We start from the raw sequence: 14,929 nt of genomic DNA, 5'->3' as shown, positions 1-14,929 counted from the left end.
GAGGGGTGCACAACGCCGGTGCAGGGGGGTCCCCTCCCACCCAGACACCCCAGCAGCATCGGGAGGAGCGCACAGGACGCCTTTCATGGGCTCTCCAGCAGACGCTCGAGGAACAAGAGGGGACGCTGGGGATGAGGCCGCCCTGGCTGACATCACCCCACGAGGTTCGGCTCAGAAAGGGAGGCCTGTCTGACACGCAGCCTCAAGACGGCCGCCCCCATGAGGTCATGAAACAGCCTGTGAGTGGCTCTCCCGTCCGTCCAGCCCCGCTCGGCTTGCCTCCGGGGCCACTGGACACAGAGGGATCATTGAAAAGAAATAGCGGCTGAAGAGAGGTCTCCGTCCCAAACCCATCCTCTTGGGGAGGGGCCGAGCAGCCCTGGGCACCCCCTACCCCACACCCAGGCCATCACCGGGTCCCGTGGTTCTGCCTCCCACACGCTGCCGCCGGGCTGGGGGGTGGGCTTCCCAGCTAGCGAGGTAACAAGGCGGCCCACCCGCTCACACCGGCACGTGGTATGGGCCCGAGGGGACCAGGCGGCGCGGTTTTGTCCTTACCTTGAAGATACATCTCCTCGCCTTCCGCAAACATCCGGCCACACCTGACGCATAGCGCACACAATGGGTGGTAGTGTTTTTCTCCTGCCTGTGAAGACAACGAAGTAGACGTGTTTCTACCAAAGCTGAAGTGGCCACACTTGGCTGGTGGGCACAGCACACCCATACGCAGGGTACTCAGGGGATGCGGAGGGGATGCTGTGTCCCGTATCCACTGGGGGCTCGAGACGGCTCCAGAGAGAGTCTGGGTCCCGTGAGCGCTGCCAGGCTGTCCAGGGCACTGGGTGTGGAAGCGGGCCATGTGGACCGGGGGCCATGTGCACCGGGGGCCACGTCTGGGAGCAGACACCCAGCTGCACCGCCCAACCTCCAGGGGAGCAGGGGTGTTACCCAGCTCCTCGGGCTCCATGGTCGATGGATCTGCCTCCCTCATGAGGCAGGGGGGCCAGGTCCTGACCGTCTTTGTACCTGGGGTCAGGGGAGGGGAGAGGGAAGGCTGAGGCTAACATGATCTCCCCAAACAGAGGCACCAGAGGGGAGGGGTGTAAGATGATTAATCCTGGTCTTACACATCTCCAAATTGCTCAAATTTCTCAATTAGTGTTTACTGCTTTTATAATCCTTGGCATCCCTTAAATTAGGCGAAAAGATTAATATGGACATAACGTGAGCTGATTACATGAACTGATGTAAGGACACAGCAGAATCACCCGAACTACTGCGTCTGGCACCTCTGCACGGCAATATTCTCAGCCTAGGGGTAGGGCAGGCGGCAGCTGGTTGCCCGCTGTGGTGCCAACGCCATGTCCCACTCTTTCCGGGAAGAAGTCTGACGGCCACTCCCTGAATGTGACTTATTAACGACCACGTCCAGGGATGAGCAAGTCATCGGGTAAAGTGAGCACAAGGGTCTCACTCTCCTCCCCTCCCGGCTGAGCTGGTGAAAATCTGCCCCAAGGTGATGCCTGTGTTGGGGAGGAGGAACCCAGAACACACGCCTCTCCCGAGCATGTGCCCTATGGCACCGCCCACCAACGCATCTGGGTGTAGGGGTTCCTCCCGGGGAACCCGAGGGGAACCCGAGGATGATGCATCCTGTCATCCCGCCCGCTCTGGAGCCTCGCACCTGCGCACCAATTGTTTCTACCCACACTCCACCTGCGGCCCTCAGTGTTCTTTATCTCCTCTCAAATGCCACCTCCTCCTGAAAGCCTCCCAGGCATGCTTCCATCAAGTCCCTCTCCTGGGCTCCCACTGGTTTCTTCTTCCCGGCTAGACAGGGAGCCCCTCGAGGGCCGGGCCTCGCCGGGGTCACTGCAGGAACAGCTAGTTGCGGGGATCTATCTTGGTAGTGGGTCGCAGGGCAGCACTGACCCAGGCAGAGCGAGGGTGAAGAGGTCATTTCAGTGATTTTAAACCGTGTGACCTCTGACCTGTCCTCACGCCCGCCTCACCCAGGCCGCCTTCCCATGGCCTCAAACAGCAGTTCTGTGACAGCCACTTGGAGGAGACAGTGCTCCCTGGAGGGAAGCAGACCCTGCCATCTACACCTGAGTAGGAAGACAGAAAACCATGGGGATGGTTTCTAAGACAACAGGCTTGAAACCTCAAGGGGACAGATGAGAATTAACACAGAGTGGAGATGCAGCCCCAGGCCGCTGTGAAGGGCAAGGGCCTGTTGTTAGGGAAGCACTCCCACCCAGATCTGGCAAATGCCCCCAGCCCCCAAAACTAACAGCCACTCCACCTGCGTTTCGACAGCTTGAGGCCCTTTCACACGCTACCTTGTCCTCACCCTCCAGAAGCCCTATGAGCTACATTATCCTCATGTTCCACTTGCTGCACAGAGAGGCAGACTGAGTGGAGAAAGGTCACACAGCACAGAGCTGGTGGGGCAGGACTGCAGCAGCCCGGGAGCACAGTCTTTGGGCCTTCCCAACTCTGGCCTGGGTCCAGGGTGCTGACCACAGCCTCACGTGCTTCCCAGCCCAGACCCTGCCTGGACTGTCCACATGCAGACCCTGAGGACCTAGGAGGGAGAAAAGAAGCCGACACCAGAGGGCACAGTTTGCATGCGTACCAAGTACAGAACCAGGCAGACGAGTCTCCTTTACTCAAGTCAGGGAGGCAGCTGCCCCGGGGAGCCGGGAGGTGGTCCCGGAGGCCGCGCTCGTTCTCCTTCTTGATCTGGATGCTGGTCACCAGGCGTGTCCGGTTTGTGGACACTTATCAAGCTGCACACCTAGGATTCGTGCATGCCTGTTTATGTGACACACCAAAAAAAACCCCACAAAATGGACTGATGACCTAAAACTATAAATCTCTTAGAAGAAAACACAGGATTGCCTCTCGGCCACTCCAGGTTTGGCAGTGTATTCTTGGATTTGACACCAAAAGCATGAACAGCAGCAACAAAAATAGGCTTTTTTTTTTTTCACAAAAATTAAACTGTTGTGCATCTGAGGACATGGTCAAGAAAGTGGAAAGACAACCTGTAGAAGGGTAGGAGGCATTTGAAACCCTAGACGTGATAAGGGCTTAGCATCCAGAACATATAAAGAATACTTGCAGCTCAGCGACAAAGAGACAATTAAAAAGGGGGCAAAGAACTCAAATAGACATTTTTCTAAAGAAGATACACAAGTGGCCAAGAAGCATATACAAGGCACTCGATAGAACCATCGTGGAGGAAGGGCAAGTCCAAACCACCACGAGACGCCACTCCACACCCATCAGGGTGGCCATAATCGAGGCAAAACCAAAGGGATGGTACGTGTCGGCAGGAATGTGGGTGAAGCGGGGCCCTGTGCACCTGCTAGGGGCAATGTGGGTGCGGCTGCCAGCACCCCAAAAACTGAGATGCAGAGTCACCATCTGACCCGGCAGTTCCACTCCGAGCGTAAGAAAAATGAAGGCAAGGGCACCCACATCTTGTACCGGAGTGTCCAAGGCAGCAGTTTTCACAGCAGCTCCAGGGTGCAAACAGCCCCAAGAGGCCCTGGGGTGGGGGCACGCGGGCAAATAAACTGTGGTCCAGCCACACAACGGAATATCCTTCAGCCTTAGAAAGGAATGGAGTGCTGACCCGTGGGGCCCCGAGGTGTCCTATAAGGTGGGACACCAGAGCTCCATCTCCTCCATGTGAGGGCCCAGGGAGAAGGTGGCCATCTGCAGGGCAGGCAGCGGGCCCTCCCCAGAACCGAATGGGCTGGGCCAGCACCTGGATGGCAGACATGGGGCCCCCAGCACTGTGATAACACTGCCTGGGGTTTCCACATGTAAGGCCCAGAAAGGCTGCAGCAGCTCCAGCGATCGAAGACTGGCCCTGGAGTCAAAAGTCGAGCTGCCCTCGCTCCTTGTACCTATCGGTCCCCAGTGTCACTCCTGTTGTCTCTCCCAGTGGCCACAGTGACCGGATGTTCCGTATCATCAGAACACTGAGCAGCCCCTGGCCTTTCAGGGCTTCTCCTCCCAATTTCTCCTCCCAATACACGAAGCACAACCGGGCTGGAGCGTCCATAGCTGGGGCATCCTCTGTGCAGCTACCCAGCTACCCAGCCCCCAGCCAGGTAGACAGCCCAGCCCCTCACCAGGCAGGTCTTAAGATGACTCAGATTTTTAAAGAACATTAAAAGCTCATGAGATTCTGCAGTGCATGATTTTAAAAAGATGTCTGTGCCTTCTGACGAGTGGCTGTCATCTTTAATAAGACAGAACGAGGCTCATTAGGAACCAGGAAGGCGGGCTCCCAGGCTCACAGAAGGCACCACTGTACCAAGTCAGAGCGGAGGGGCTGGCGTGCACCCCATCACTGACATGACACGCAGGGCGCGGCCAGAGCTTGGGACTTAGGGCAATGTCTCTGGGCTCCAGAAACTCCCACCCCGCCCCTCCTCACCGGGCCGTGGGCCACACGGAGGGACAGCCCTAGGCGGTGACATGCCCGGCACGTGGGAGGCAGGTGTGCTCTCATCCCTGGCCCCTTCTCTTCCCTGGACCACAGGCCGCAACCCCCCACCTTGTGCTTTCCGAGTGCTCCCCTGGATTCTGTGCCGCCGCACGAGTCCCCTGCCCCGGCCAGCCAGCTCCTGGGGGCTGCACACGTGCATCTTCCGGCCCAACTCAAAGCTTTCGTTTCCTTGTTGAATGGCCAGAACTGCAGCCAGATCTCAAAGACCTAACCACCGGTGAGCACTGAGATAATGAAATTTACCGTGAAGCTAATCAAAGCCTTCAGCGGGACTGGACAGATGCCGCCGGGGAGCGTCCGGCAGCCACACACCCCTCCCTTCCCAGATCGGCTCTGCCACGAGACTCCCAGGAGCTACCTCCCCCCAGAAGAAGAGCCCCGCTCCTCAGCATGCAGGGCGCTGTAGGCGAAGCCCTGTGGACCCACAGCCCCCTACGCAGAGCCCCTGACCTCGCCCCCTGACGCTCCCCATCGCTGACCCCACTCTCCCCATCACTCTCGGCTTGGGGTCTCTGCCGGGAACACGTGTCACCACGCTGGCACGGCTCGCCCACTCTCTCTCCTTCTCCCTCTCTCCCACCATGCAGCCTGATCCACATGCTGTCCCCTTGCCCTCCCTAGACCCCAGACCCCGCGGCAGAGCCACATGCAGGAGTGGTGTCCCATAGCGACAGGTGCCTGCTGCTGGTTGGCAAGTGGTCCCCAGAGGACACGAGGACAGTTCTGACCAAATGAGTCTGGGAACAGATCATCTGTTCCACCTTTGGGTGTATTCACGGGCATATTAGTGTGTCACATTGCTGAGATGCCCTGCAGCAAAGATGTCCACTGGGACCCATGCCCTGGTACCTCAAACCCAGAAGACCAGGGGGCACAGTGATGCCAGTGTAGACGCTGTTATGGACCGATGGGAAGGGTAGGGACCCAGGCTCTGAACTGATGTTAGATGTATGAGCAGGGGCATGGTATCAGGCTAAAAGCCAGTCAGCACACTCCCATGTCTGTGTGTGCGTGTCCGTGTGTGTCCGTGTGTGTCCATGTGTGTGTATGCACAATCTAAAATACTGATTTTTAAGTGCTAACAGTAGTTAGTCTGGGCGATGGCGTGGATCACGGAGGATTCTTCAGTTTACTTCATGATAAACAGGTATTCCTTCTGAATATGTTTTTTTAAATAAACACATGCATCAGATTACAAAAAGAGAGGGAGAAGTAGAGGCCTTGGGAAGTAGCATGTATTTCTGTCCTGAGGAAATGCCTTTATTTTTCTGAAACATACGGTTTATTTTCTCCCAATGATATAAGTTATAGCAGCTCACGAGGGTAAAATGGAACACACCGAAGGAAGACGGGGAAGCAAATACCCGATGTCCTGCAGCCCTAGGGGACGGTTTATTGGAAATGGAGGAAGGTTTAGGGGCTGTCTGACCCAGGGTGGAGCTGCCTGTGTGGCCCCCCTCCCACCAGGGCTGCCGTGGGTGGGGGGGGACACAGTGTTCGGAGGGTCTGTAGGTGCGTGGAGGGTTGAAGAAGAGAGAAGGGGAGGCAGGCAGGGGAGGGAGACGGAGAGGGAGGAATTAATGAGTGGTCCCAGAGGGACCCTGTGCTTCTCATTACCATAGAGACAGGCAGGCTGCACCAGGCAGGTGGGGCTGACAGCAGCACAGCAGCGGTTACCAGGAGGGCAGGGCCCATCCCCGCCCCCGCCACTCCCACCTGTGCAGGGAAGCGCTCCAGCTCACAGAGAACAAGGCAGGGGTGGGGTGAAGGCGAGGACTGAGCCAGGGACTCCCCCTCACTCAGCACCTCCTTATCAAACTCTGGGTCTAGCTGGTCTGGTTACATCACGGTTCCTGGCAGACAATCCTGTCACCACCTGTCAGCTCCTTCCAACCTGGAGCCTCCTCTGCCCCCACACCCCGGCCTGCCCCACACTCCCAGCCATCCATCCATCCGTCCGTCTCGGCAATAGGGTGGGAGCAGAGCCCCTCCCAAGGCCCCCCCAGACCCATGAGGCTCCTCCACCTGCACCCCAGCATGGAGCAGGCTCCCCAGGACAGATGCCTCGAGACATGCAGGATGGGGGAAGGCCCTGGGAAGACGATGCTACATAACTAGGAGTAACTCGGGAAGCGGGAGGAAAGGCTCCACCGTGGCCACCGAATGCACATTTCACGGGCGGGCGGACAGGCAGACGCCGCTGGCGCCCGGATCGAGATGGCATTCTGCCCACCGCACACAGACACAGCACAGATTGATGGCTCCTGCTGGCGGGGAAGGGGGCCTGGGCTCCTCTCCTGCCCGGGGTCCGAGGACAGGCAAGCTCTGAGCGTGACAAGCATCTGCCGGGGGTGACAGGTGCCTTGGGGAGTCTCACATGGCTGCTCTGTCCAGCTCCCCGCAAGCCCACCCACCGCAGCCCGGCATGGCTCCTTCAGCCTCCCCATCAGCCCTCCGAAGCGCCTGGCAAGGCTTCCTACCTGCACGGGGTCCTCGAAATAGAGCCCAGTCCGATCGGCCAGTCTCCAGGGCCCCTGTCCAGGGCCCACTCCCCAGGCAGGTCAGCAGGAACGGGCAACGTGACCGTGAGCAGGGGCACCCTCAGCCTTCAGTCACAGGTCTGGATCCTTTTCCTTCTTCTTCAGATCCTGCCACCTGCCACCTGCCAGCCCCAAGAGCCCACCGCCCACCCCGCAGGGCGCGCACGCTCCTGGCCAAGTTTAGGTGGCGGCGCGGCGGTGGCGGTGGCGGCTCCCCCTCTGCGGAGTCGGGCTCGTCTCTGCCGCCCGCTGCTGCCGCTGCCGCTGCCGCTGCCGCTGCCGCCTGGCGAGGAGGATGCTCAGAGCTTTGCAGAGCCCGCCGACTCAGCCACGCCAGGGAAGTCGCCGATGGAGGCGAAAACAAAAGCATTAATCTTCCCTGGGAGGCCCTTTATGCTCTACCACTGACGAGCAGGAAAATCCTGACCTGTTTTTCCCTTGCTCTTTGTAATTAAGACGGTCCCTTCCTGATGATAAACCAGAATGCACAGGAGGGGCTCCGTTCACAGTCAGTGAACCCCCACATTCTATATTTGGCCCAGCATTAAGTATCAGGGATGCACGGTGCACACGGGGTCACCCCACCTTCCCGATCCATCAAGGGGAAGCTTGAGGATGACCTGGTGACAATAAGGAAGCCCCCAGCCCCCAGGATTTACCACAGAGCCAGCCCTGAGCTGGGGGACACTTCACAGACGATCTCTCATTGAATCCCCGAGATACTGGAATGTTCTCTTGCTCAGCACAGTGCTTGTTCAGAGCAAGTAGCAGGGTTGGGGTCAGATCTCCACCCTCGCCATGGGGTGCAGGGGCTGGTGTCCTCAGTTGCTAGGAAGCAGGTCAGGCTAGGTCCACACACCCACAGCAACAATAGTTCAGCCCACCTGAGCCTAGGACGCACCCCACTTTCAACCATCAGCTGTTTCAATGTGGCAAGATGGCACAATGTGCAAACTGATGTCTACACACTGGGACAGGTGGCATGCTGGGGAAGGGACAGGCACCAGGAGCCCGGGCGGCCTGGGTTCACATCTGCTCTGCCACCTGCCTGGAGCGGCCGACGACCCAGCACACATGGGAGGTGGGGAGCCCAGGAGAGAGCAGAAGGGTCTGGAATAACCTTTGCAAGAAACAAGAGACAAGTGCTTTGAACTGCTGGCAGTGGGCAGGCGGGGCCTGTCCCTAATATTTAGAGTGCCATGAGGTCCAGTAGAGTCATAGTCTCCGTCCACATATTCAGAGGACACAGGTATCAATATTACAGTCACCACCCAAGACGATATGTACAAGATGCCTGCAGACTAAATGCCAACAGTCTCCTCATGTGACCCATATGCCCCAATAGAGCTGAAAACCACAAAGACCCCCACCCCTGCATAAGCAGGCAGTGCGTGGAAAGTACTAATGCAGGCACTGTGGTCTGCTCAACTGTCAGAAGGACCGGCATCAAGGGATGAGAGGAAGTCACAGTCAGCTTACTAAATTCCAGAATAGTCTGTTGATGGAATATGATGCAACATTGACCCATGCCGACCTACAGACCAGGCTTGAAGACCCCACTCTGTCAGAAAGTCAGGGCCACATGCTGTCTGACCCCATTCATGGGACCTGTGTGGAAGAGGGAAGTCTGTGGACAGACAGACAGGAGGGAGACCCGAGGTGCTGGGGCATCAGGCTCTTGTTGAGGTGATGGAAATGCTCTGGAACGGATGTGCGACATGCATGCGTCTGCGTGGATACTGACAGCCACCAAATGGCACGCGGTAAGGGCTGAACTGTGCAGTATATGAGCTATGTTCCCAATATAGCTGTGTAACAAAAAGGCCCATCGTACAAAACAAACAAACAAACAAACCAACCATGCACACACAAAAACAGGGGAATTGACTAAATAGGAAACGTGATTGGGACAAAATCAGAATATGATGTTGTGCAAACTGTTTGGTCTCAACTAGAATTACACAGAGAGAAAAAGCCAGAAGGGAACCAGCCAAAAAGTTCAGCTACCCATGATCCGATTATCAGTGATCCACCCCCCTTGCCCGATTTGTGCTCTGCACACTCCCCACGGTCCGTGAGCATGAGCGTGGGATCACACCCGTCCTCAGGCCCCTCCCCCCAGAGCTGGGGCCCTCCCACTGTGTGCTGACCTGGGGTGGGGGGGGGTTCATGCTCTGGGAACCAGGGGAGGGGCGGCACTGTTGTGTGGGGTGGGTGTGACACCCATTGCCCTTTCCCCTTCTCGCTCCCGGGGTGGGGGGCCACTGAGGGCTGAGAGGGAACATGGGTGGGGCTGAAGCTGGAGCAACTCTGTCTCTACTGCTCAGATGGACATCAAGTGTAATTTCAAGAAAAGTAGCTCAGCACTCAGTGTATGATTCTGCTGCAGCATTGGGGAAGCCAATTATGTGCCAGGCAGTAACTGTGGGTACAGGCAGGGCTGTGGTCCCTGGAGTTTCGAGGGGCACCCCATGTGCCCCACTGTCCCTGGCCTCCAGCCTCTGGCTTCAGCTGCAGCCCCATGCTCTTTAAAATGCCAGTCTGACCCGGGCGATCCCTGGCTCCAAAGCCTTCATCATCCCCCAACGCCCAGAGGCCCCTCTGTGACCTGCTGGGAAAGGCTCCCAAGCCCCTCGGTGTAGTCCTCTGTCCCCTGTGCCTCTTCCCCAGGGACAGGGGCAGCCCCAGCACAAAGCCAAAGAGAGGCTGAGGAATGAGTAGAGGGACGGGCTGGGTCTGACACCCAGGTGCATGGGGTGTGGTCATCCCATGGGATTTATCTTACTGAACATATCACAGTGAATGCTACATGTTCATTTTTCACAAAGAGACAGAGCCTTGTAACTCCCACGGCCATCAAAAGACGCACTTTCAGCACCCCAGAAAGCCTGCCTACCCCGTGACGGCTGTGTGACCGGGCTGGCCCAGTGAAAACTCCTACGGGCCTCCTATGGGCACAGGGTCCTGCCACCTTTGCGCACTTTCATTCCTCCAGAACTCAGATCCTCATCTAGACACAGGAGGGCTGGACCCAGGATCTCAAACAAGCCCCCCACACACACCTCTCCAGCCTCATCAGCTTGTAGAGGGCACAGGAGAGAACATGTCCAGGGAAGGCTTCCCGGAGATGGCCCTCGCTGAGCAGGCCCTGGAAGGCTAAGGAAGCTGTCCCCTGGAAGAGCTGGGAGGAACAGGGAGGCAAAAGCTCAGGGGTACATATTCCTGCACAAACGCACATGAACATCGGACACCCCGAGGGGCACGGGAGCAGGACCTGGGTCAGAGAGGGTGCCCAGCGGCCCACTCACCTCCAGCACGTGCCCCGTGATGTACTTCTCACAGCCGTCACAGCGGATGCCGAACTTGGTGTGGTAGTCGGCCTCACAGTAGGGCAGCCCGTCCCTGCAATGAGACAGGCCATCAGGACGCGTACAGGTTCACCTGGGGATCCGGCAGCCAGGTGAGGGCTGGTGGTGGCCTCCAGAGGCTCAGCCGTGGGATTAAGAGCTGCATCTGGGAAAGTGAAGATGCTCCCACTGACGGGGCTCTTCCTTCCAGTTCATTCTATCCCCCATTCAGTAATGTGGGTAGGAAATGGCCTATTGACTTACAAAAGGGGTCTGGGGTGTCCTACAAAATCATGAGCCACAAAGTGTGTGTGACAAAGGTGCCCATGCCAGGACCAGGTCTGTGGATGATGCAATGTCACGTGGCACATGTGGGGTTGGGACAGAGCCTCTCTGTCCCCGAGTGTGGCGGCAGAGGCATCTGGCCTCGTGGGAGGGGACACGAGGGCTGCAGGTGACCTGTCCACTGTGCATGCATATTTACAGCGTGCCCACACCACGCCAGGTGTCGTTCGTGGTGTGGGGAAGCAGTGACGAGTGACACGTGGCTTTGGGTGCTGCTCCCAGGTATCTGGGCAGTCTTGGGCGAGTCAATGCTGAGCCTCCCCTGAATGCACTGAGAGGGGAATAGCTGGTTCTTGGGGCTGCTGACGAGAAGATAGTGCACGTGGCGGGAGCTGGTTTGAAAGTGACTGTAATTATTATTATAGGGTCAACACAACATGGGAGGAGGCAGCGTGGCGGCAGAGGGAGGGCCCAGAGGTGGTGCCAGGGTTCCTGGGTTGGTGGCCATGCTCCGTGCAGGGAGGTGCTGGTGGGCAGCAGTGAAATGAACAGGCTTGCACTCAAATGCCACCACTCCCCAGTTGTGTGCTCCTAGGCAAGTCGCTTAACCTTTCTGAGCCTCGGCTTCCCCAACCATAAAACGGGAGAAATTATAGTAAAGTCTAATGAAGATGTGGCCAACACCTAGCACACGGCAGGCTCTTGCCAATTGGTGGCCAAGGCCACTGCCATTGCTAACCAGGGCCGCCCCTCATCCTGGCCCGGCCCAGTAGGATTTGGGTGTGGAGGCCACTGGCATGCAGGGGCACCTGCTGCCCGAGCGCATCTCCCTTCCCCTGCACTGCCAAGGTCTCCCTGTGGCTCCCAGTAGGGTTTTGATTATCATGTGGCTGCCAACAGAGGCTAAGAGTTCTCAACTTTTGGGAGACCAGAGCTAATGCCACCCTCTGGACCTTCTGTAGGACGGGAAGGCTTCCTGGAGGAAGTGGCCTGCAGGATGGGAAGAGGGGGTGGTTTGGAGCCCCTGGAGCCGCAGTGACCACAGGCTATTTCTCTGACCACAGCTCCGGAGAGGATGAAGCCTTTCCTTCCAGGAGAGGAAGAGGTACACTGAGCCCTTAGGACCAACTTTCAAATGTCGCTGACCTCAGGGTCCCAATTACTTCCCACAATGGTGTCTGTGCCCCAAACCCAGGAAGCAGAGATAATGTCTCTATGGCAACACCAACGCACCCTCCTTGTCAATTCTGGGACCGTTCTGGAGGCTGCTGAGTGACAGGCGAGCCGTGTGGGTGAGCTACCAGCGAGCGCCCTGGGGGCTGGGCAGGTCTTACTTTACTTTAAAGTGCTCTGTCTCCCTGGGCTGCCTTCATGGGAGGCACGCCCCCCTCTCCTTCACTGTGACAGAGGAACGGCCAGTACCTCCTCCGGCCTGATGCAGCCTGGACAGAGGTCCGTCTTGGCTTGGGGACTTTCACTGAAAACATGTGGACTCCGTGACTCCACACGTAGTGGTGGAGACACAAGACAGAGAGACCCCACACTCCCTTCACCCCGTTTCCCCTGTGAGTGACCTCAGGCACAGCGAGGGTACGATGGTACGAGTGCACCCAGGGGATGGATGGGGGCACATCGGCGACCTCCTCTGGATTCCCCAGGTGTGATGTGTACTCCTGCCTGTGTGAGTGTGTATGTGTGCACGTGCGTACAGGTTTCATCCTGTGCCGTTCTATGGCACAGCCAGTTCCTGGGATGTTTCTGCTCCCTCGGGCATCGAGAACCAGCAGGGTCTCCCACAATAGCTGCCCAGAGCCCTCAAACTTGCAGGAAGGAGCCTGCTCTGCACACTTCAGCTCACCCCCTAACCCTGTGCCACAGGGGGGCTTCCCTGACTCAAGGCCCCTGACCCCAGGGAATGAAATGCACCCCTTCCCGGCAAACCAGCCACTCCTGCTCAGGGCTAAGTCCTTCCAGAGGCTCCATTTGCACTGCCTTCTGAGGACACGTGCCCTCCGACCCCCCACTCAAACCAGCCGTCACACCTGGGGTTGGGGACACAAGGTCGGCGGGGCAGGGGGCTGCCCGATGGTCAAGCACTGCAAAAGTTGGAGTTGGGACTGAGTCATCACATCTGTCCCCACCACTCCTGCTGCTGGAGTCAGCTGGCATCCAATGCACATCCTGCAGGTGACCCAGGTGCCACAGGAGGGTGACCCCCATGGATGGGCAAGGGCGGGGGACACTGTCTCTGTTTCAATCCATAGAAATGGAGCTGAGGTCTCTGCAGGCCACACTAGGGAAGCAAGGCTGGTGGGAGGAGATGCCAGGCTGGGGGTCAAACATGCAGGGCCCTGAGGCCACACAGGGGACAGGACAGGAGTGGCCGCAGGGAGACGGACGGAGCAGGCTCACATGGGAGGAACCCGCCACTCACTTGCTGATGTACTCCGCATCGAGCTGCTTCCCACACGTCTCACACTTAAAACAGCCCAAATGCCAGTGTTTGTCCAAAGCCACCAGGGACTGACCGTTTTTTATTTCTGCGCCGCAGCCTCCACAACCTGGAAGAAAGCACAGGACACAGACATCGTCGTTGTGGGCGCCAGCACTGCTGGGTCTCCAGGCACAGAAGTGCACAGCGCCGGCCTGTGGCGGGGGACAGAGGGGACCATCCGGGTGAGTGTGCTGCAGGGACCTCGTGACATGCTGGCTGCTGTGAACACGTAGGAAACAAATCACAAAGTTCATCCCTGCACACATTGAGCACCAATTGCATGCAGTCTGGGCCCAGAGCTGACAGAGGATGGGCGCCAGGCCGGGATAGCAGGGGTGTCTTCAAACAGGAGCACACTGCAGGGTGGGGGCTGCCTGGACGGGGGGCAGCAGGCCTGGGGGCCCCCACCTGTCCTCCTCTGTCCACAAGTAGACTGTGAGCCTAACTGACCCAACCGATGTGCCCACCCAAGAGAGGTCTGGGCTGCCACCCCCTGCCACTCCTTCCTCTGGGCTCTCGCCTGCCTGGTTGCCTCTCCCAGGAAGCCCTCCTGGCCCACTCATCTGGATCTCCTTCTTCGACTGTCTCTGCTGCATCCCAGACACAGCCTGCCAGTCCCCAACCCGAGTCCCTGCTCCGAGTCTCAGTCCAAGTCCCAGCCAGGCCCCAGGCAGTCAGCCTTGGGGAGTCCTCCCCTTGGCAAACCACCCACAGGTGACATGTGTCCTGCATTCTGTAGTCCCCACCTGGTCTGAGCCCTGCCTGGTGTTCCCACACCTCCTCTGCTCCCCACTACAGTGTGCCCACCCCTGCTCAATGGCCCCTGGGCCCCAGGCCCTCTCCTTCACACTTGGGCCTCTAGATCCTGCCTTCCAGCTGTGGGCGGTCACCCCAGGGCCCCCACAGCCAGTGTCACCGGTGCCGAAGGATGAGGGGGTGGAGCAGGACAGGGGAACATCGGGCGCAGAAACAGGCAGCATGACTGGCCCAGGTGCACCTGTGTGAGTGTGTTGTGTGTGTGCGCGCACCAGTGCCTTTGTGTGAATGTGTGTGTCTGTGTGTGATCGAGACTGTTCATGTATGTGTGTCTGTGTGTGTGTGCATCCCTGTGAATGCGTCTGTGTGTTCCTGCATGAATGTGTGTCCTTGTATGAGTGTGCCTATGTGTGTGTCTGTGTGAATATGCATCTGTGTGTGAGCATGTCCCTGTGGCTGTGAGCACTTGTGTGTGTGTCTGCGTGTGTTGGGGGCAGGAGAGGCAAGGCCTTGGGGAGCCCCGCAGTGTCCTGAAGAGCAGAGCCAAGGAGAAGTCATGTGGCAAATCGCCCCCACAGCCAGCAGGAGCCCCTGAGCAGAGCAGCCTAACAGTCCTGGGCTCAGCCTAGGGGCAGGCAAGGGGAGCAGGGACCCTGCTACTCAAAATGAAAGAATGTGGCCCAACAGGCCTGGCTACCAACCCTGGCCCCACCACTCACGGGATCACACTAGAGCCAAGCTCTGTACTCTTTGGGGTCCCTGTTTGCTCACTTGTGGGGTGGAGCAATCCCATTAAATGGCAAAACAGAAAGATCACACAGGCCATGCCGGCACAAGAGGGTGCCGCCCACCAGGACAGAAGGGGACGGAGCTCCGGCGGGGTGTAAGGCAGGGGCTTCACAGGTGCTACTCTCACCGGTGCTCTGGCTCTTCTCCTTGGCAGATAGCAGCGTCGTGTTGTTTTAAGAATAAAAAATAT

General features: G+C 58.1%; 1 protein-coding gene across 19 annotated transcripts in view; it reads right to left on the bottom strand.

Moving 5' to 3' along the window:
• The window catches only part of ABLIM2 (actin binding LIM protein family member 2), a 141,430-nt gene that overhangs the window by 66,755 nt on the left and 59,746 nt on the right, over nt 1-14,929 (bottom strand). For all 19 annotated transcript variants that reach the window (XM_055326106.1, XM_055326104.1, XM_055326105.1 and 16 more), the window contains exons 5-7: nt 13,135-13,261; nt 10,377-10,470; nt 559-646 (exon numbers count right to left, since the gene is read on the bottom strand). In XM_055326106.1, the coding sequence (XP_055182081.1) occupies nt 559-646; nt 10,377-10,470; nt 13,135-13,261 (309 nt within the window). The remainder of the gene's footprint in view (nt 1-558; nt 647-10,376; nt 10,471-13,134; nt 13,262-14,929) is intronic.

Source organism: Nyctereutes procyonoides, unplaced genomic scaffold (genome assembly GCF_905146905.1).
Source record: "Nyctereutes procyonoides isolate TBG_1078 unplaced genomic scaffold, NYPRO_anot_genome, whole genome shotgun sequence".
Taxonomy (NCBI): Eukaryota; Metazoa; Chordata; class Mammalia; order Carnivora; family Canidae; genus Nyctereutes; species Nyctereutes procyonoides.
Note: the sequence above shows the minus strand (reverse complement) of the source record. Positions and strands in the feature narration are given on the sequence as shown.